This window comes from Neopelma chrysocephalum, unplaced genomic scaffold (genome assembly GCF_003984885.1).
Source record: "Neopelma chrysocephalum unplaced genomic scaffold, ASM398488v2 Primary Assembly neopelma1_61b, whole genome shotgun sequence".
Taxonomy (NCBI): Eukaryota; Metazoa; Chordata; class Aves; order Passeriformes; family Pipridae; genus Neopelma; species Neopelma chrysocephalum.
Genome location: NW_020897717.1, coordinates 2164774 through 2186444, shown reverse-complemented (window position 1 = coordinate 2186444; position 21671 = coordinate 2164774). Strand labels below are relative to the sequence as shown.

Sequence of the window (21671 nt, the reverse complement as noted above, 5' to 3'; positions counted from 1 at the left end):
TCCCCAGGCCCTGCAGTAAATTCAAATACTACAGCCAGCTCTGAACAAACATACAAAAAACTATCACAGTCTTGCCCAGAAATGCTCTTGCCAAGGGCTATAGGAAAAAGGACAAGGTAAGTTTGCCATCTTAGGAGAGAAAGATTAGAGCAAAACCTCTTCAAGCATCCCATCTGCATGTGGCACCAGGATGCTACACGATGCTTTTTCCAAGCCACAGATGCTGACTTCAAGCCCACTTGATTCAAAGACCCTGGCAGAGCTGACTCATACTTCTGTGATTAGGCACAGTCTAGCCATCCCTTTGGCTTTGAGGAGGCAACCAGAAGCAACACGGTCAACTCCTAATGCACCCAAGGTGGGTGCTCCTGACCCAATTTCCTTATGAACAGACTCCTGTCATCTCACCACTGTCTTGTCCCAGCAGTAGCAGCAGCAATGCACAGCAGGAGCAGAGCAAAGCAAGTAGCCATAAACCTGGGTGATTTTAACACCATTTGTTTCATCTTGCAGATTGAGGTGCATCTCCAAGTCCCTACATCAGAGCAAGGCCACAGTGGTAGGGTCTTGCTTGGACTGGGAGTTTAAGAGCTGCCCTTGCTGACTCAGGGTAACAGAGTTACCAGCAGCTTATGCAACAGATGCCATGTCAGAGCTGCTGGACCTGAGCAGTGAAAACAGGCTCTTGCTTTGGTAAAACATCTTTAATGGGATTTTCCAGCCAGCAAACACGCTTTGAGGGACACACCCAGGACATTCAGCCATCAGCAATACAACTGCATGCAGAAGGCTCTTGGCCAGCCAGACTGGGAGGGGTATTTAAACACAAGTTTCTTGCCTTCGTCTTTATAGCCTGCTATTTCTCTCCCAGCTCACTAAGGATGCCTCAGAGCACATCCTTCTGGGATGTCCCAGATGCAGCAGAGGCACAGCCAGTAACAGCCCATCACCGGTAAACCATAGCTTTTGCAGACCTGTGCCAGAGAACTCTAGCTGAACCCCAGCAGCTGGAGGGGTTTTCATTTCCACTTCTCCAAAGCTGGTATTTCAAGGTGTTTTTATTTCTTTCTAATCAATGCAGATGGCCAGCTCCAGAGGGGGCTGAATGAGGAGAGGGAGGCAGTGCAGCCACTGTTTCTGTACAAAGTATTTCCACATGCATGTGAAACAAGGCTCGACTCACTTGGTGCGTGTTTTGCAGTGCGGTTACGGGCTGTCGTTCCGCCTCCACAAAGCTGTTATTTATTTACTTAAAGACTTGCATTCCATGGAAAAAGATGCCCCAAGATAGCACTGTGTTTCTAAAATTAAACCCAGCTGGATGGAGTGGGGAGCAAGCAAGTGAGCACTCCTGTGCTCCCACCAGCAGCAGGAATGGCTCCCCTTGTCCCGGACTCCCCCACCCTCACTGAGCTGCAGTAGAGCCTGGCAAAATGCCTCCTGTGTCCTCAGTCGTGAGTGGAGGCAGCTCTCTGTGAAGCCAGGCTCAGACCAAGTGCCTTACTCAACAACAGGTGTGCCACTGCTTCCAATGGCAGGGGATCAGGGCTCTGCAAAAGCCCCCACGCTCCTGCAGGACAGCGGACATCCCACTATGTGCTTGACACAGGTTTGAGTGTGGTCAGAAATCCTTTAACAGAATTTGTGAGGACAGACTGCATTCTTGAGGCTCATCTCCTATCTAATCCAGCCAAGATTTTCCAGTTTATGTGTCACTGGTAGCATCTTTCTCACACTAAAGCTCATTTAGCCCTCATTGTTGTAACCTAAGTTAAGAAACCTGTTTTCACAAAAACCATTTGCAGAGGGGAAGGAGAACACCCAAGTGTTACTCCAACCTCACATGGCACCAGCAAGAAATCCCCCCCAGACACACTCTCGGCACCTGTTCCCCTGTCTGACACACATGCACAGGGGCCGCCTCTACTTCAGCAAGTGGCTCCACTCAGAAACAAGTGCATCAGCTTGTCAGAGCAGCTGGTGCTAGAGCTGCTACTCAGGGGTTTTACCAGCGCCTAGATTTAGCCTTATCCCTCAGACAAAATGTCTCCTCACACACACAGCTGAAGCTCTCCAAAGGACTGGTTGGATACTGGTGGAGCCCCCTGCACCCATTGGGTTTGGGAGCGCCTTAGAGGCTCTTGGGAAGCAAGGCTCCAGGGATGGCAGAGGTGGCTCTGCTGGGGCCATGGGGAGGAAGGTGGGGTTCAGCCTCAAACCTCGCTGCTCTGCACAAATGTGGGACAAGTAAAGATGGCAAAGAAGTCTGAGCCAGACCCAGACTCAGTAGTGGAAGAAATAGGGATGATGGCTGATGGGGATGGCTGAGCAACAAGACAAATGGTGAAAACTTTGGTGAGGTCAGGGGTGCATGTGCCAGCTCCCCCATGGCTGAAGGATTATGCCCTCTCCTGAGCACAGGCAGGAGCTGCTGTTCCTTCAGCTATGAGCAGAGACAGTCCCTGGCATCATGAAGCCTGTTTCACCCAAGGCAGGAAGAAGAGGACAGTCCCACCACTACAGGCCTGGACTATGACCCAGGAGGATCTGACCACAGGGATGTGGGCCAGACCAACATGTCATGCTTGGTAAGTAATTCAAATTGTTGTTTGCATATAGGGACACTAACATTACATTCCCATTGCTCTGTGCACTCAGCAGTGAGCACCTGGAGACAGATCTCCAAGCCTGAGTGCTCCTCATGCCTGACGTGCATCTGGAGAAAGTGTTGTTTGCTACCAGACTGACAAGGCTGCTTTTAGCAAATGTGGCTTTTTCCTCTTGTTTTCTCAGAATATGCTGAGTTGCAAGGGACCCACAAGGATCATTGAGTCCAGCTCTTAGCCCTGCACAGGACCATCCCCAAGAGTGTCTTGAGAGCATTGTTCAAAACCTTCTTGAACTCTGTCAGGCTTGGTCCTGTGACCACTTCCCTAGGGAGCCTGTTTCAGTGCCCAGCCCCCCTCTGCGTGAAGAACCTTCTTCTAATATCCAACCTACACCTCCCTGACACAACTTCAGGCCCTTCCCTTGGGTTCTGTCACTGGTCACCACAAAGAAGAGATCAGTACCCACCCCTCTTCTTCCCCTCACAAGGAAGTTGTAGACTGCAGTGTTAAAGGAAGATTTCACCTCCCTGCCTCCCAAGGGAATACCTCCACATATTGGTGATAACCCAGATCCTGTTCTAGTGACTGTGAGAGGTGCAGACATTCAGGGTGTCAAAGCTCATTGCAGAGCTGAGGGAAAGGGTGAGTAGGAGTAAGAAGAGAAGCAAGCTGGCCACCACTCCTGTGAGAAGCTCTCAGGAAAGAGCTTTTCCCTCATCAGAGCTCAGCTATTTCTGTGACTACATTCATTTTCCCATAATTACATTGGTTCTGCTCTGCGCAGCACTAAGTCAGGTCTACTGATCCTTGTCCAAGCTCCTGCTGCCTTCCTGTTTGTATTAGGGCGCCAGCATGGGTTAAAAATTAGAGAGTGAGATTGACTCAGCATCTGATTTATCCCCTTCCTCTTCCCATCTCAATTTGGGATATGCTGGTCAGCATCCCCCAAGGAGAGGATTAATCAGGAACAGACAGAGAACTGGCAGCTGCCTGACAAGGACAAGATCACAGCTATAGGACAAGCTGCAATTTGGAATCTCTTTCTTTGACTCTGGTAGAAGTCCAAGACATGCTTGCTGATGCACGCCAGCACTGACACCCCAGGAGTTGGCACAAGATCAGCACCCCCAAAGCCACAGCTAGCTCTGGTCCCAATGTCACATTGCCTCAGTGCTGGAGCAGCTTTTGCGGTGAAAGTATGACCATCCCTGTGACTACAGAGGCAGCTGCAGCTCTCCAGCTGCAGAAGGGACCTCCTCTCCACTTACAGAGAAGCTTTTATTTCAGGGACCAAAGCAAGGGAATATGTTACTGCCATTCTAAAAGGGCAACACAACATCTTTAACATTTGCTCCCTGGATGAACAAGAGCTGCACCTCTTGTGCAGGAAGGCAGGACACACTGTCTGATCTGCCTGCCAACTCCTGTCCCATTAGAGTGGTGCCTCCGTGTGAAGCCAGGCTGAGTGCAGAGCAACAGTGTTTGTACCACGGACAGTCCTCTGCCAGGGGCTTCACTTGGAGCCCAAGGTGCCCAAGCTCCTGCAGCTGTTAATAGCACAGAGGTGGCAGATCCACAAGGCGGGCAAGCAAAGGATAATGGCAACAGAAAGGACTTGTGAGTACACAAGAGGAAGGTGAACTGCGCTCAGATGTTGAAGGGAACCAGGAGCAGAAGCAAGGGTTACTTTACAACAGAGTGGGGCATGGCTCTGAAGAGTTATTTTCCTGCTTGGGAGCCCAAAAGGAAGGAAAAGCCTGGATTGGACAACCCTGGGCAAAATCAGCTTCTTCTACAAAGCAAGAGCAGATCTAGACTTGCTTGGGCACAAACACAGTCTGTGTTACTCAAGGAAACTCTTGCCCAGTTTATAATACCCTGTGAGCTCAAGGGTAGGCAAGCACTTGGCTGATTCCTACTTTTCCCCCTGAAAACACCTTGTGACTATGCAGGGGCTAAAATTACAGTTCCATCACACCCAAAGGCCTTCACATCCAAACAAGCTGCCAGCCAGGCCCAATCCTGAATCAGGCCCAATCACAGGAACACACAGTAGCAAAGAGATGCTTTAGAACACCATTTCTTATCTCTGGAATCCAGTGACGACCTAACTTTCTGGAGCTGGTGGGGAATTCATCTTTGTTTTTTTACAATATTGCCACAAGGCCATAACCAAATTAAAAATATCTTAATCTTTAAGTAGATGGACAATCATTTTCCTCCTTTTTTGTTTGATTCCTTCTATGAGCAATGCAGCATGCAAAAGCTTTTGGTCTTTTTTTCATTCCTCAGTCACTTCCACAGACCACCTTCTGATACCTTTACAGACCACTGGCTTTCCAGGAACCACAAATTGCAAAACACTGGCAGACTATGATAATCAGAGCATGAGCTATGGATTCACAACAGGCAAGTTCTCAGGTAGTCTCTCATAGAGCATCCAAGCCAATTCTCACAATACTCCTGATATTTTAGAGGATGATGAAACATGAACTTTGCTCCTGCAGACCTCCTGACAAGGGACATCCTTTACTTACAAATAGAAAAGTAGCGAGTCCCTATTTTCCATGTTCCTCAGGCAGAATAATCCATTATATCAAGAAATATGACAATCACAGTTCTCCCCCCACCAATCTTTTAAAACCTCTGCAAGGAATACGGAGAGAAGGGAGCCCTCCTCCCTCCCCTCTGCAAGGACAGGCAGCAACATCACACAGTTCACAGCACACTCACTTCCCTGTCTGCCCCACAGGAACACGTGTCCAGGGCTGACGTCAGCCCTGCTCCTCATGTCTCTGCAGCCTCTGCATGACTGCTTTTGCTTTCCCTGGTTAGCAGCTGCCTCAGTCATTTGTGGAACTGCTCTGAATAGCCCTTCCATGAAGGGAGAGGATGACAAAGGTCTTGCTATAACACAACAGACCAAACCACTACTAGTCATAGGCATTTCTACCAACAAAAGGCTTTTTCTACATCTCACACTGTGCAATAAATTAGGAAAGTCTTTTCCCCACTCCCCCCTCCCATTTTCTGATTATTTCTTTTTTTGAGCTAATGCGATTAGAGACAGGTTCTACTTTCATGAGCACTGCGAGGAATTGGCTCAACACCACTGTGCCCCACATCTAAAACAAGGTAGGCAAGGAACAATTCCTGGATTCCCATGCTAAACTATTCACAGTGTTTCAGACCCCTCTGGACACCCAGGGTTCAATGCTGTCATGGTAGGAAAGATGAAGCAGCTCGATCAAGGTAAGCCTCCATCTCACTGCAAACCCTCCAACTCACACAAAGATTCTCCGAGACCAAGTGGAAAGAAATGTTGGCTTGGAAGGAGAGAGAGGCAGGAACACAGCTAGAAAGAAAGAAGAAAAAAAAGAAGTCTACTAGTAACTACCTGATGTGGTATCTCCAGGAGGAGACTGGTATGCAGGGCATAAAAATGAGGCATACAAGAGCAAATTATTTGTATCTAGTCAAGCATTTTCTAAGCTCCAGCCCTGTAGTGATGTACAACGGCCCTAGTCAACAGAGCAGGCAACATCTCACCTGCAGGAGACACTGTAGAGACAGGGGATGAGACTGGACACTGAGGTGCCCTGTTTCCATGGATAGGCCAGCTACTAGGGGACATTTGGCACCCCTTTCCTCACCCCAAGTAACCACATGCAGTGGGAAACCCCAGGAACCTTCCCATTCCGGAACTGGTTTCCTTAGCCCATGCTCTGGGAGCTGTCACCTGCAGCCCCTGTGTCACCCCCACCTAGCATCCAGCCCAGAGGCAGTAAATGAGCTGGAATTCCTCAATACAGTTGTGTCATTTTTCATGCTTTGATCACAGCTGTAAAGGCTTTTTTTAGCAGACAACTTCTCCTTGCTCATTAAGCATGGGAAGGAAGAGGTGAGCTCAGCTTTGTGAGAAGAGACAAACATTTGTCATTAAAAAGCAAAGATTAACCCTTTGGAAGAATTGCATGTTCTTTCACAGACACTTTGTTTTTTCTAAAAAAAACCCAACCAAACAATTAGAAACACATCTTGCCAGAAAACAAACAGAAAGATTAAACCAGGTACCCCCAAGTGATGACCTATGCTGGTTTATTCCTCCTCTGCTTCATTCCCTCATCCAGGCACATAAGAGCAAGACATTTTGCTTTCTTAATCTATCTTTACATCACTATCTCATATTAATGTTGAGTCTGCCAGGCTGGTGCTCCTACAGACCAGCATATTTCCAAAAATGGATAAAAAGCAACATGGCAGCAGTTACATGGCTTCACAAGCACCATCATGCTCATCTCCCCTAAGCAATCTGTGGTGAGCCTGGGGTGGGGAGAATTAGGAAAAAAAATGGGGGAAAAAAGGCAAAAGGAACAAAAAAACAAAAAAAAAAGGAAAAAGGGACCAAAAAGAAGACAAAAAGGAAAACAAAAAAGGCAAAAATGGGAAAAAAGGACCTTATCACCTCATGAGTGACCAAAGTAGAAATAAATAGCAACTATGTCTCAGAGAAAACAGCAAGAAGCCTATTAGCTACAGAAATATCAAACAAACAAAATGTAGCACAACAACGTTAAAAACCAAAACTTTTGGGCTTTGTGAGGGGAAAAAAAAGAAAAAGGCTTCAATTATTTTATTTCCTAGAGGTAGAAATATAGGGCCAAGCAATTTTCTCCCAGAAAGCTCCAGGTCTGCTATGGCAGAGATAAAAGCCACCTTTGTTCAAACAGAAGCCAAAGGTTAAAGAAAGGGAAAACCAATGAATAATAGATTCTCAGCAAGAGTAGAGAGCTTCCCTTACACTCCACTCTCAGTCCTTCCGGGTAGCTAAACCCTAGCACTAGTTTTGCTCAGGAAAAGCCATGAGGCACTTACCTGGATTCTGTGCAGTGATAACAAGGACAGGGAGGTCCACGATCATGGGAAAGATGTCAACCAGGAAGATGGAAGGAGGCTTCTATACTGGACCCATGCTGCAGGGCAGAACACCAGCTCCTCACTGTGTGCTCCAATCCCACCCAAAATATTAAAGAAGAGTCTTCTTGTTAGAATTCAGGCAGGATATCTCTCTTGTTCAAAACAGACAGAATTCAAATGCCACTGGGTTTTACCTCTAACAAGAGGAAACGCAATGGTTTGACCTCTCTACCAAATGCCAGCTGCGAGGGAAGAGAATCCAGGGAGGTCCCTGCATTTTCATCCTGCCTCTTCCACTCACACAATGCAGATGTTACAGAAACATCCCTAGATGCCTTGGCCCTTGCATCTGTAAAGCAAGAATCTCAGAGTCAGAAGTTCAGCAAAGTGTGAACCAAACTGATCAAAACAGAGAAGCTGAGAGCCCTTTTAACAAATAAAACCCAAGAACTTTCCCACAGACCACTCAGACTCCCATCTGCTGCTTGTTGATCCTCAGCCTGTGCAAGCAATTACCCCCTGATTACTTTTGCTCATTTTGACAATTTTTCCCACCTGAGAGCCAGAACCAACAGCTGGGGCTTTGTCTGGGGTCCCTGTGTGCTGCAGGAATGTGCTGTACAGCCAGCAAGGCTCCCACTGGAAGCATGAACTTCTCAGGAGCTCATGGTCAAAGCACTGCCCTTTGATGGGCTGAAGATAAGCATGAAATATTGTGGCTTAAGGATGAATTTTGTCAGCAGCCTATTTCCATTAACAGAAAAGAGGAGATCCATGTATAAATGAAACAGCTGCACACATTGCGTCTATGATGAGAACAAGGTTCTCTGAGCTCCAAGGAATTCCTCAGCACATCCCTCAATTCAGCCACAAATTAGCTCTAGCCCTTGTGTGCATCTTGCTTGCCCCGCTGTCCTCTGTCTAACTTCCCTCAGTCCCCCCACCCTGCTTTTCTGAAGTCTTCACTCCTGATGTTGGCTTTCCTGGCTTCTTTTCAGCTGGCCTTATTTAACTCCTTCCTTTGCAGCAATTCTCTCCTGCCCACTCTTTCTCGGAGTCAACGCTCTTGCTGTCAGGATGTTACATAAGGGAGCTTATGGCCAGCACTGCCGCCCTGCACCCTCCTCCTCACTTGGACTACTTATGTCGAGACATGGATTATGAACCCTTAGAGAGGTTCCCTTCTTTCTCATTTTTATGTGAACTCCTATGTACCCTCTGTTGTTCTTAAAGAGGAATGAGAGAGAGCTTTATTCACAGTCTTTTTAAGAGGATCCTTGTGTTTGGTAACCTGGTGGCTTCATTATCAGCTCTTCATCATTGCATGGTGTGGGGAAGATGTGCTTGTGTTTCACTGTGTTGCTTATTCCCCCAGAACAACTTGTGAAGTTTCTCACCAGCTCTGCAGTGACTGTGTCACCTAAAGAGCAGTATGCTCTTGATCAAAGAGAGAGACCCCCAAAAAGTGCACTCAGAGTCCAACTCACCTTTAAGACTTTTCAGCAAAATACACAGAAAATGAAACTACAAAGAAATTTATGGAGACACAGTGGGGGCAATATATCTTTAATTTTTTTGCTTTTGTTTTTTTAGTATTACAGTATATTCTTATAAAAAGATACAGATAAAAAGGACACTACAGGATTTGTACATTTAATTCACTTATAGTCTTAAACTGACTAAGAATGAGGATACGCCAAGGCATTACAGCAGCACACAACCTCCCACTTCAATAAGCAGCACTGTACTTTCTAGCTGGGTGGGCAGGGGCACCTCCCAAAGACACCTGCGAGTTTCAAGCTGAGCAGGCTTGCAGGGGAGCAGAACAACTGAAGGTGGGGATGGTTTGGAAGGGAGGTGTTGAGCACAGAGCAACTCAGGTACCGAACACTCCCTTACAATTCCAAAAACTGTGAAGAATTTTAAAGAGCCCGTTTGAGGGCAAGCACAAAGCGGGAAAACAGCTTGTTATAGAGGCTTTTGTAAATCACTTGGGTTAGAGCTCCTAGAGGTGGAAGCTGAAAGGACCAAGCCTTTCATGAGCTGTGTAGAACATCTTGTAAACAGACAAAACTGCCTAAAGGGAAGTTTTAATCCAGATCCTACTTTGAATTACACTGGTGTAAAACCAGAGCTCTTGCACTGGTTACAATGGATCTATTCTACATTACCGCCTCTAACAGAAAAATGGTTTGGAAGCATCCAGGCTCTTTGATGAAATGAGGTGCCAAAACACCATGCTAGAGTCATGGCATCCTTCTCAGCAGGCACAGTGAGCCAAGACTGGCCAACTTCAGGGAATAGTGCTCATACAAACTACTATTTGGAGTAGTAGATAGCTTTTTTTATATATTATATATATATTTTTTTGTTTGGTTTTTTTCAGTTGGCCAAATTGTGTTACCCAGGTTGTCCTTCTACCTTTATAACAGAAACTAGGGTGGCCAACGGAGACTACCTGTTTGGAAGGAAGGCAACCAGAAATCTATGTCAAGTGCAGAAGCCAAGGAGCAATGGCCAAACACCTGGTGATTGCTGGAGACTCCACGGGTAGAAAACCAACCCACAGAAAGTTTTTTTTTTTACCCTGGATAATCTGGGGCGGTGGAGTGGAGGAAAGAGGGGAAGTAGAGGAAATCCTTATTCTTTGGCTATGAAGACAGGAAGGAATATTAGCTCTGAGGAAGGAGAACTGTCCCAATTTGTCTCACCAGCATATTAACTCTGGTGAGAGGTCACAGGGCATGAACCACTTTTGGCCATCTATCCAAGCTTCTCTGGCATTATGGACAGAATTTGTGTGGAATGGCGAAGTTTGAGCAAGCAACTGTGCACCTTAACTCTTCACAATCTTCTCACCATGATTCATGATGAAAAATAAACAGCTTTTGTAGAAAGTGTTCTAAATTACCCAACCTCCATCAGTTCACCACATGGTTTAAAATGCATGCTCTCCCAGAACCAGGATCACCAGGGGCAGTCATTATGACAAAAGCAATAGAGAAGGTTTTTTCCTTCCCTCCCTTCCCACTCCAAGGGTGCTCATGTGCATCCCCTCGCTGAGCTCAGCCTCAGTGGTGCAGCAGCCCAGCCAGCTGCCTCTAGCTGGTGTAATGCCCTGGCACGGTCTCAATAGTCCTTGCTGTAATGCAGTGTATACATACAAACATAGCAAACTAAAATAAGGCAAAATAAATAGAGGTGTCAGATTTACAGGTTCCCCTTAGAGATTCCTAAAACCTTTTTTAAAAAAATCATTTAACCCCCAAACGAACAAACAAAACCCAAAACAACCAACCCAGAAACGAAACTGCATATATCATGTACATCATCTACTGTACAACAGATCTCTTTTCCCCTCACGGAAATTCCTGATACAAGCTTCTCCCATGCAACCCAGCTCAGAATGTGAGCTTTCCTAAAGAAGAGGAAAGATTCAGCCAGTGGGGCTGATCATTATGGCAACACCTGCCCCATGGTCTCCCACCGGGATCCCTTGTGATTCCTTTCCCTTCCTCAGACATTTTGAACACATTACAAAAATTTTTCTGAAGGATATCCAGGTAGTTTCCCCAGTAAGGAAGTCTCTTAGTCCTGAACACAGGTCCTACTTCTGCTTTCATAGGGAACCAGTGCCTGGACAATAGCTGTGCTGCAGAGTCTGGAAGGGCCTTGCTGCCCTGAAGTCACTTTACCTTGTACCGTTTCTAGAGACTTACCATCGACTGAGTAGAGTGACTCAGATCAAAGCAAGTGGGAGGGGGAGGGAGTCTTCTTCAGTCTTTTCTGGAATCATCCTAATGCAACCTAGTTAGCCACAATGCAGAGACGCAGAGGTGAGTGAGTGAGCACTAGACCTCTAGAGACAAAGTCTGGATAGTTAAAAAGTACCTCCTCTTCTAGGTGTGAGGAACTTCGTCATAAAGTCAGCAATGACTACATTTCTGCAGGAAATAGTCATTTCTCCTTTCTCACATCTTCTCGTCCACTTACTTCCAAAACCAGAGTGGCTTCTCTTAGAATGCTGGTGCTAGGCACAGGTGCAAGGACAACAGCAGACCCCAGCTGTTCGCCAGCTCTCAATGCGATGTTAGACCTTGGACTGCTTGCTATACCTGCTCAGAGTCAGATTTTCCTTTATCCTTCAGCACTCAGCAACTCTACCACAACTGCTGAAGAACAGAATATTAGATGTACTCACAGTACCCAAGAGATGAGAAGCAAGACAAACTTGGCTTCAGCAAGAATCTGACACCAGGCCCTACAGCAGAGCCAAATTTTTCCTTATCTTCTGCATGGGCAGCCTCATCTCATACAGTAATTAATGGGCCTCTCTGCTTGTCACCACTTCTATGAAATGAGTGCTTGACTCAGTGTGAAACTGAGCTTTTCCAAAACCTTATTTATGAACTTTCACCACGGAGTCAAGAGCCAGGGGGACTGTCCAGCACACTGAACAAAGCTTTCAGCCACCATCACAGATTCAAAACAGGAGTCTGGGGCACTGGAGTGCTGAGAAAGTTTTCCTGATGAATCAGGGGAATGACTTCGAGCTTTCTGTCCATCTCTGTAAGTATCCCAAAGCTGATTTACAGGAATTGCACAATCTCTCATTATTTATGTATGAGTCAAAGAGGTGGCAAAACTATAGCAGCTTTCTTGGACTCTCAGTGTTGCTGGAGCGCTGCCGCGTACCATCATACAGGATCTCTTTAGATCAGGGTTGAACTGTACACAAAGGGACAGAGGGGCATATCACTCTCTCTGCTTTTGCTACATTTGTGGCTTGGCAAAGTGACTTCAGTTTCAAAAAGCACAACACAAACCTGGTTTGACAAATACAGGGTGGGGGGAATGCTGTATTTATATTCAAAGTGTTTGCCCTGAGGTGTTTCTTCTCTGACAGCACTGGCAGGCTGACAGTCTGCCTTGTCAAACAAGTACCTGGGGAGCAAGCAAGCAGCTGTACTTGCACAGAGCTATGAGTCACATCATCTTGCACCAGGGCTGACCTTGGCACCACACCTGAATTTCTGGGTGAGTCCTAAACTCAGGGAGAACAAAGAGGGGGGAAAAAAACCCTACAATGTTCTAATCCCTAAAAGCATAATCTTTGGAATTCAGGGATTATCCAAATCTAAACTCAACTGTATACCAATTTGGCACATATTACCACCTCTCATATGGCTTACATGGCATAGGTTACATGGCATGCTTTAAAACAAGACAAACAAAAGGGCTGGGATATATAGCAAGTCTACTTCAGGGAGCAGCAAGGAGCTTGTTAATATAATTTACAAGAGACATTTCTAAAAATCCATTTTGTAATTTAAAATAAAAATGCTTAAAAAAGTGAGAGTTTTTCTTAAACTTTCAAAAACCTTTATGAAATACAGTCTTTCTTCTACAAGGTGCTTGTGTCCACTGCAATAGGCATTGCTGTTAATAGCTAATCCCAGAAGGGGAGTGGGATGGTAAGGGAGGAGAATGCACCCAGCTCTTGTAAGATACCAGCTCTTTACGATGAGTATTATACAGAGGCGCGGCAGTCTGGAATGTCGTAAATAGGGAAGTTCTGGGGTGGGAGACTCAAAATTCAGTAAACAATGAAACTAAATTAGAGTTTAACAATTCTGAATTTTTTGCTTCTTTCCATAGTTTACATAATTATTTAGGTTTCAAAGTGTTCAGAAAACCAACACAGTTTGCTTCTCCAATATCGTAGTGTATAATACTGATCAGGCAGCGTGCATTGCAGAGGAAGTTCTGTTCTGCAGACTCGGTGCAGAGCCTGAGGTTAAGTGACATTCAGAGAAAAATCAAACCAAATTATTAAAGTGACAAATAGAGCTTTTTTCACTTCCCTGGGATTCCTTGACATCTTGTGCTGTTGACTCATCATGCATAGTTTGTAGATGGTGGGTCTCTCTTCTGAAATCTTCTCTTTCTTCCTATCTATGAGGAAGAATCCATCACTATTCTTTCTTTTCCTCTTTTCCTTCTCCAGGGAAGATAATAAAAAAAGAAGACAAGATGAAAAACAAAAAAGTAAAAAGAAGTACAAAAAAAAGCCCATAATAGCCCACACAGTCCAATCCCTTTCTTAGAGCCATGAAAACACACAGAATTCAGGCCTCTTCTTGGGTTCTTTGCTTTTCTGCTTTGTGCTTCATACACATAGCCTACATACAAATTTATTTTTTTCCTCATGAACTAACCCATCTCTAAAGCCTGCTTGGTTTACACAATTCTGGGTCCCCCTGGATAAACTTTCAGCTGTAATTATGGGACTCTCCTTTGGTTCATTCCAAGTCATCTCTTCAAAATAAAAAAGTCCATGGGCTCGAAGGTTCATCTTTGACACCACTCATTTCTTACTGAGTTAAGTGATTCCCCTCGGTAGGAGTGGGGCATGTACAGTGAAGGTCAGCCTGTTAGACAGAAAGACCAGTTCATGCCAACAGCAATCACAGCTAGCATCAAGTGGAAAAGAAATCTCATTTCTTGCAGGCAGTGACCCTGTTTGCTTTTGCTTGAGACCTGCAGATGATACGAGAGACCTCCTGATTTCCGTTGGGCTGCACTAAGAAATCTTGCACAAACAGGTAAGAAATTTTCCACTGATTCACTCCCAGCCTCCAGCAATGACAACAGGCTCCACAGTCATCTACTTGTAATCCCAGCCTGGCAGTGGCTTAGTTTTCTAAAGAAAAGCCAGAGCTTCTTCCTGAGAAGATGCATTTCATAGCTTCAAGACTCAACCACCAAGAAATTCCAGAAAACTCCTTCTAGAAAAGCAGAATCCAAAAGACTTTCGCAAATTATTCTATGTTGATCCTGATTCTTGAATTTCAATTTGTTCCAGAATCTGAAGACTTCCTTCTAAGCATCACTTTGGACAGTGTAGGCCACACAAAAATACTATGCAGGACATGAGCTCAAAAGAATTTTCAGGTGCTAATCAATGGCTTATAAAATCCAATTCTAGAAGGGAATTGTAAACTTCAAGAACCACATCTTAACAAACCCCTGAAGGCCAGTCTAGATCCTGAAGAAGTGACAGGTGTTTACAGAGCTGCTCTGAAATTAGTCTTCCTTGTTATCAGCAAGATGGAGATCGTGACTATTTTTTACTTTGGCACACAGAAAATTATCTTGTTCCAGCTGTTAGGCCCTCTGCAAGGCCCAAGTACTTTCTGTCATCACCATGAGGCCTTTGATGACACAACAAACTCCTAGAAGCAAATCTGTCAGCTCTGCATGGCCCAGTCACAGGCCCTGCTGGCTCCACAGAGGCACTTTTATAATGGTTCAAATTAGGAGCACAGAAGAGGGATGAGAGGAAAGCTGATCATGGAAAGGTAACGACTCTAGCCACAGTCCAAAGAAATCCTTTGGGGCAGCTGTCAGCCAGGCACCATCACACACATTCATCTTCCTTCTTTTGCACTTTTTCATCACCTTCTTTTGGTTGATTATTTTTCTTCCTCTTGTAGTTAATAATTTAGTTTTGTCACCACCCGCTCCCGGCTTGTCTCTAAGCCTTGGTTGCCCGAACGCTTGCGGTTACGCTTGAGCTTGGATAAGTCTTTGTCAAAGACTTCACCTGACCTTAATGCTGATACCAGGTCATCAAACTCCCCACTCTCTTCAGAGATGCTTCCAGCTTTTGCTTTCTTTTGTCGCCTCTCTTTTTCCCTCTGCTCTTTTAGCTGTAGAGAAAGACACAGAGATTTAGGATTAGCTAACCAAGATGCCAGATCGCTAGGTACACTGCCAAGAAGCAGCTAAAATGCATCAGCACAGATTAGGGGAAAAAAGAAAGCAGGAGCTTATTTATAAGGCCATCACCTGGTGCCAAGAGCAACAGGAGACAATGTGGTACTTGCCTTTTGCAGAAGGCAAGCAGAATGTAGGAGAGATGAGGAATGAGTAGCACCGTGTGTTTGCCTCACAAAGCATTATCACCCTGCAGCAAAGAGGACTCATGGGATCTATCTGTGCTGCTGCTGTTTTGCACTAATTTTACAGTAGGATAGTACCAGTAAAGTACCTGTGCCAAATGACCAGCTACAGGTGATGCTGGCATAGGTAATTACCCAGCTTCTGGGACCTGGCTTGCACTGACCTTAGTGTGCCAGCACCTACCATGCTGACTGCACCTAACCTAGTGAGTCTGAAATGAGTTGGGATGTGTCTGTACAAAACACAGTCACAAACAACTTTGCACTTGGGGCATAGCTAGCTAAATTGACAAGCAGAAAGGCTGAAGTCCTGCAAAAGGAGGAAAAGAAGAAAGGAAAAATCCTAGAAAGCTACAAGCTAAATATACTAGAGAATGAAAATTGTCTGAGATATCAAATTATTAATAGAAACCCTATGCACCAAACAGCTCATGTTTGGATGGAGGCAGTGTGTTGCACTGCTGGGAAGATGAAGACACATTGCCTCGACTCTGGAAAGAGAAACTGATTATAAACACAAAGAGCAATGAAACAGAACTGCTGATTTTACAAATCACTGGGTAAGTCCACCTGTCAGTGTGATGCCCTTGGTCTCCCGAGGGTAGCTCCAAGGAGCTAGGCTATCCCTTCTGCACTGCTCAGCTTCAAACTCAGTAGAAATGCCAAGGGATGGTCGTGACTGTTAGGAAGCAGATTGCTTGCTCTGCACACTAGCTCTACGTTGCAGGAAGACTCTTTCCATAAGCAAACTGCAGCCTCCTTCATGGTGTATTAGCTTATGAAACCACCCTAGCTCTGTAGCAGCGGGCTTCTGCACTTTCCAGGCTGACTGAGAGGAAACTTGAGCCTAAGCCCTGGCATTTTATCCTTGTGTCTAACAGTAAGGCTGCTGGCATCCTGGTGTTTTACCTCTCTCCTCTTCTGAAAGGCACAAACCAGTGCTTTTGGCACAGCAAACATTTAAATCAGCAACTCCCCACAGCGAGGCCTGGGGCCATGGTGGCAGCCAGGGTTACAGGGCTGGCAGGGGGGAAGGAGGCAAGGGACTGCCAAGCTTCACAGGCATCACAGAGGATGAGGTTAGAGGGGGAGGCTGGTTCACATGAACCCCTGGGGGGACACACGTCTGTCTCCCAGCAGCAAAATCCATGATGCACAAAAGCTCTCTTGCCACATCAAAGCTGGATGCAGCCCCAGTAATCAAGGCATTAAGGCTGCCAGAGAGAAATACTGCCAGTGTGGGCTGCAGCAGGTGCCAGGGCATTTGCTGTGTCACTGTATACTGTCAGATGACAGGCACACAGCAGATGATGATGGATTCTGACTGGAAGCTGACCAGCTTGGCGGGAGCGAGGGAAATCTGATTTCTTCACTTTCAGCCCAAAAGCAGAATACTCTGCAGAATGGTGTTGCCCCTGCCCCATGCCAAAGTGCCAGGGCAGAACTACCTGGGCTAGATTTAGTATCTGAATACAAAAGAGGGTAATTTAGGAGCCAAACAGTATGTCCTTGAGAGTTGACGAGACAGACAGCAGGAAAAATGTCATCATTTGAAAAGAGAATTATGCCAAAGAGAGGTAGTAGGGAGAAGAACATAAAATACTGACAGTGATGGCACATGAGCATTGAAATTGGCTCTCTCAACCTTTCTCTCAAGACGTGAAAAGGCAACAGAAGGAAACACCTTCCTGTGCCCAGATCCTCACCATAGCCTCCATGCGTGCCCTGCGCTCCTCCTCTTCCTTTTTCTTCCTCATATTCTCCAGATCTTGCTTGGCCTCTGCAAATGACTGTAAGAAAGTGTCGAAGATGCCAAAAAATTCATCTGGCTGCATCTTGCCCTCGCCCTCTCCGAAATGCTTCAGTGCCTTGGCATACTGTCAAGGGGGCAGAAAACAATAGAGCAAGAATTAGGCAGGCAGTTTGGTGAAGACAGCAAGGATAGCTTATGAGTAACCACACATGCAATTCAATACCCTCTGAACGTTCATGTGGTGAGAGCAGAAACTACCCCCAGCAACAGAAGCCCTTCTCCTTAAGGCAGGTGCCTCTATCCCTGAAGAATCTTCTCTCCTGGATATCCTTTGGGAGTCATGGGGCAATGGTGCTGGAGAGCACTAACTGTCCCCTTATACAAACCCCCCACCATGTTTAGTGCCTGAGGGTAATAGAGTTAATTTCAGAGGACAGCCTCCTGGCCACATCTCAGCTGCAGCTGTGGGACAGCCATGGCATGGAAGACCATAAGCTAGGTGGGGAAACAAGTAGTTTTAGTCCATACTTTCCCCTTCCACCTTCCCTTCAAATCCACTTTTAAAATGTTTTGAGTTAAAGGGTTTTTTGCAATAAAGTTACAGTCTGTCCTCTCAGAAACCTTTTGCCATGTCATCCATCTCTCTGGAGTCCTCTGAGTCAGGGTGTTGCCGGGGAGAGAGGAGACTATAGACAGACAAGGCATGAGAAAAGGGCAAGGAAAACAGCCAGGGCTCCCGGGCAGACTTAAAAGACAGTGAATACATCACAAGTGTTTTTTATTTTAAAAGGCAAATGTTGAGACTGCAGGATGCATTTCGAGGCAGCCAACTGGCAGGACTTCAGTCACAGGGCAGTTCTGATTGGGATAAATTCACAGCAACCCCTGGCTCTTGGGCATCAGTCCTGCAGGAGTTGTATTCTCTGCTTTGCACACTCACACTTAGAAGCATGCCTTGTTACTCACCGAAATGCACTCAAATCCATCCACATACAGTCTGTCAACAGCATGTACGCACACAGCCACTAAGTGCTACATAAGGACACACATCCAAAAGCTGTAACATTGTCCAGCTGCCTTCACTCACACACCTCTGTATCGCAACAGGTAGCACCAGAAATACATTCCTGATGGTACTTGTGTCCTGATGCACGGCTGTCCTACCTTGCACTTTGGAACACCACCACTGAGCAGCAGAGCATCCTTACAGACCTCAATGTTTACCAAACCAAACCCAGACTCTCCTAGGCTATAGTCTGCCTTCAAACTCTCTCAAGGTCATACTAATACAGCCCAGTTTCCCTTTCCTTATGTGGGTGCTCTTGCAGAATGAAAAACAGTAAGAACCGTTCACGCTCCAATCCCAAGCACAAAATGAGTTTGGAAGCAGGTTTCATAAACCCCTCTGGCCCTGTACCAGGTAAAGCATAAACAATGTTTCCCATTCAACTGGGAAGAAATCTCCAAGGAAAGCAGCTTCCTTCTGGCGTGGCCTGAGAGATTCAGCATCTCTCCTTCTCTGCTTTCCCTGCCAGGCCCACAAAGTTTGAAGCAATAGCTTCTTTTTTATTTTAAACAGGCTGTGTTCTCAGCCAGAAACAAACAAAGAAAACCAAAGAATCTGGAAAAAAAAAGTGTTGGAAGAAATGCAAGTTGCCTTGAGCTACCAAACATGGCAGAAGTTGAAGGAAACTCTACATGAAAACAGCAACGGATTACTTCTCTGTTTAACTCCTTTTCTCTGAAAGCCTCTGAAGGTACATACACAAGTATGCACACCTACACCCTCTCCCCATCCATCTCTGTAATTTTATCTGTATATTATGTACACATAGGCTGTTTGAATATAGGAAAGTGCAGCAGTCTCACAGTAATCCACCCTGAAACAGTACCAGCTCTTCGTCAAGAGAGAATATAGGCTGTAAATACCAGAGAAGGAGATAAAGCATCTCTATGTGCTCTACTTTCTTGTCTTGCTTGCTCCAGTGTAACAATCAGTCAGGGAGGCAGAAGAGGGCCAGAGGAAGACTTCAGCACAGGCATTGCCCCTACTGCTTGAACACACAGAGCACCTGAAGCTCATTACTCACAGGGGATGTGCTACCTAGAATCTCTTTCCACTTAATTTGTTAATTCCTGTGAAAATTGGAAATAAGGCACAAATTAAGAGCAGTGACTAGAGCTGCTAGCTAGAAGGAAGGCCTATCGAACTCCCGTGAAGCCCGAAGTCCATGGGCAGCCCAGAGGAGATGGCTGTTGCCCCTTGCAATGCATTGTGTCCCTCCCTTGTGTTCCTCCTGTGCTCAACAAAGGTGAGTGCAGGGGGAAACACAGAAACCGAGCTGGTTTGAGTCCATTAATGTCCTCTGGGGTTTCCTAGTCTCTTAAGGAATCTGGGGGTTGGAAAGGCAGGGGCCCTTGCCTCAGGGATCTTCGATCCTACACACGTGGAAGTCTCCATTAGAGGGTGGTGTTGTCTGCGAATGTCCTGCACGCAGCCTGTCACCCAATTACTATCACCAGCTAGTTCTTGTCACACTGGCAAGAGGAGCTTTTGCCACTGCCTCCCCACTGCCACTCAGAGAGGGAACAGTGTTGCTGTGCTGGAAAGACTGAGCTGCCTGGGAGCCTTCCAGAGACACTCATGAGTATAAGGTGTTGTGGTCTCTAAGCAGCAGTGAGAAGTCTGAGAACAGCCTGTCTTTGGTGCCCTGTAACACAGGGCTTAGTAGGTCACGATCACTTACTGTAAAGCAGTGAAAGACAAAAAAACCCAAAAAATCTCTGAGCTAGATGTACTAAAATAACTACAAAAGAAATATCTGCAGTTCACTGAAGTAAACATTTTCCTTCTTTCTCTACCCCCTCTGGAGAAAAAGCTGACCGAGCAGAGGCAGGCAAGTCAGGAGATCCAGCCTCTGCTGCCAGCTCTGCCCATGAAGTGGCTTGGGAACTCATGCTTCCTTTCTGAGCCTTCCTTTCTCCATTCATTACAGAACAGAAAGCATTGCCCCACTAATCTGATATAGGAAATGGCAAAAAAATCATTTGTTCATATCTGTAGGGCACTGCATCAAGAGAGACAAGCTGTCTTTTCACTGTTTTAAATACAACAGACCCCTCTGGCTTCCTTACTTCTATTTCTCTGTAAGTCTGGTTCTGCAACCACATATGCTTTTTCAAAGCACTGGTGCTGGGATGAGGGGCAATGAGCTGCTGGAGATGGCCTCTCCAATGCTGTTAAGAAACCCAGGCTCCTGCCTGCCCACAGTGGCTTAAACCACACTGCCTGCCTCATTTAGGGTCTAAGAGGCAGCGTGGCACAGACCAAGGTGTTCTGGATGCCAGCTCTCTCTTCTGCTCTCTGTCAGAGAATTTGTGTCACCCTGTACAAATCACTTGACTGCTCCATGGGCAGATTCTCTGCCAAACAGTACCTGCTGTCATGCACAACTGTGAAATCTGCAGCTAAGTCTTCATGTGTCGAAAACACTTTCCAGAATTTTGTGATATGCTGTAATATTGTGGAACAAGGGCCGAAACTTGCTTACTCCTGAAGTCATTTGGGGACAGATGAGATGAGCAAAAGCAAGATGGAAAACTGTGTTTCAGCAGGTTTTCCACTGTAAAACAGGATGGTATATCTTTTTTTTCATTAAAAAGTTCATTTCCACACCATAAGGGCCCCCAAACTCCATGATATAACAGGTCCACGAGCTCAGTGCCAGCTCTGCTTCCTCTGCCAAACTTTCCACTGAATTTATCCTCTTGCCAAAGCAAATCGTTTAGACAGTTGTTTATTTTAAAAAGCCATTTTAGCAAGGAGAGGGAAAGCGGGACAGCAGCACATACAAACTCTGCTGTGCTTGCCAACAAAATGTTAAACAGTGGCAGAAGAGCTCTGGAAATGGCAGGAATGGGGCTGTAGGAGGAGGAGGAAAAACAGCCACGATAAAAATTTCCTGCTGTCTGTGCTGTCTGCTGTTGCAGAAGGAGCCAATGCATGAATGAATTATACCATGTAGCCATGCAACATGAACTGTCTTTCACAGAGAAGTAATCTTGAGTCTATTGTTATGAAGACACCATTTCTGTACTGAGGCAGTTCAAATAAATGTCTGTTCTCTTTATGAGGCAGATTCAGATCAGTTAATGCAAAGAGCCCTGCCAATTTCAGGCAGGGCTGGGCCCAGCTCTGCTTGTGCTTAAATGATCTCAAAGGATTCTCCCAGGAGTTCAGCAGGACCCTGGCAGCCACAAAATTGAGATATAGGCGCTCTAAACGTTTCTCATATGTTAGATGGCGACCTGCACTGCAGCATCTGAAGTTCTATGTTACTGTACAACAGTTATGTGATTTATTTACCAAATGGCTGTTTCTGACAGCAGGCTGTGGTGCCTTTTGTAACACACCTCATCTTGACTTCC

At 45.8% G+C, this 21671-nt stretch overlaps 1 protein-coding gene across 4 annotated transcripts in view; it reads right to left on the bottom strand.

Moving 5' to 3' along the window:
• Positions 1-10494: 10494 nt before the first annotated feature.
• Positions 10495-21671, bottom strand: part of DAAM2 (dishevelled associated activator of morphogenesis 2) — a 221977-nt gene continuing 210800 nt past the window's right edge. For all 4 annotated transcript variants that reach the window (XM_027681762.1, XM_027681761.1, XM_027681764.1 and 1 more), the window contains 2 exons: positions 17197-17367; positions 10495-15238 (listed from right to left, as the gene is read on the bottom strand). In XM_027681762.1, coding sequence (XP_027537563.1) covers positions 15023-15238; positions 17197-17367 — 387 coding nt within the window. In that variant the 3' untranslated portion in view covers positions 10495-15022. The remainder of the gene's footprint in view (positions 15239-17196; positions 17368-21671) is intronic.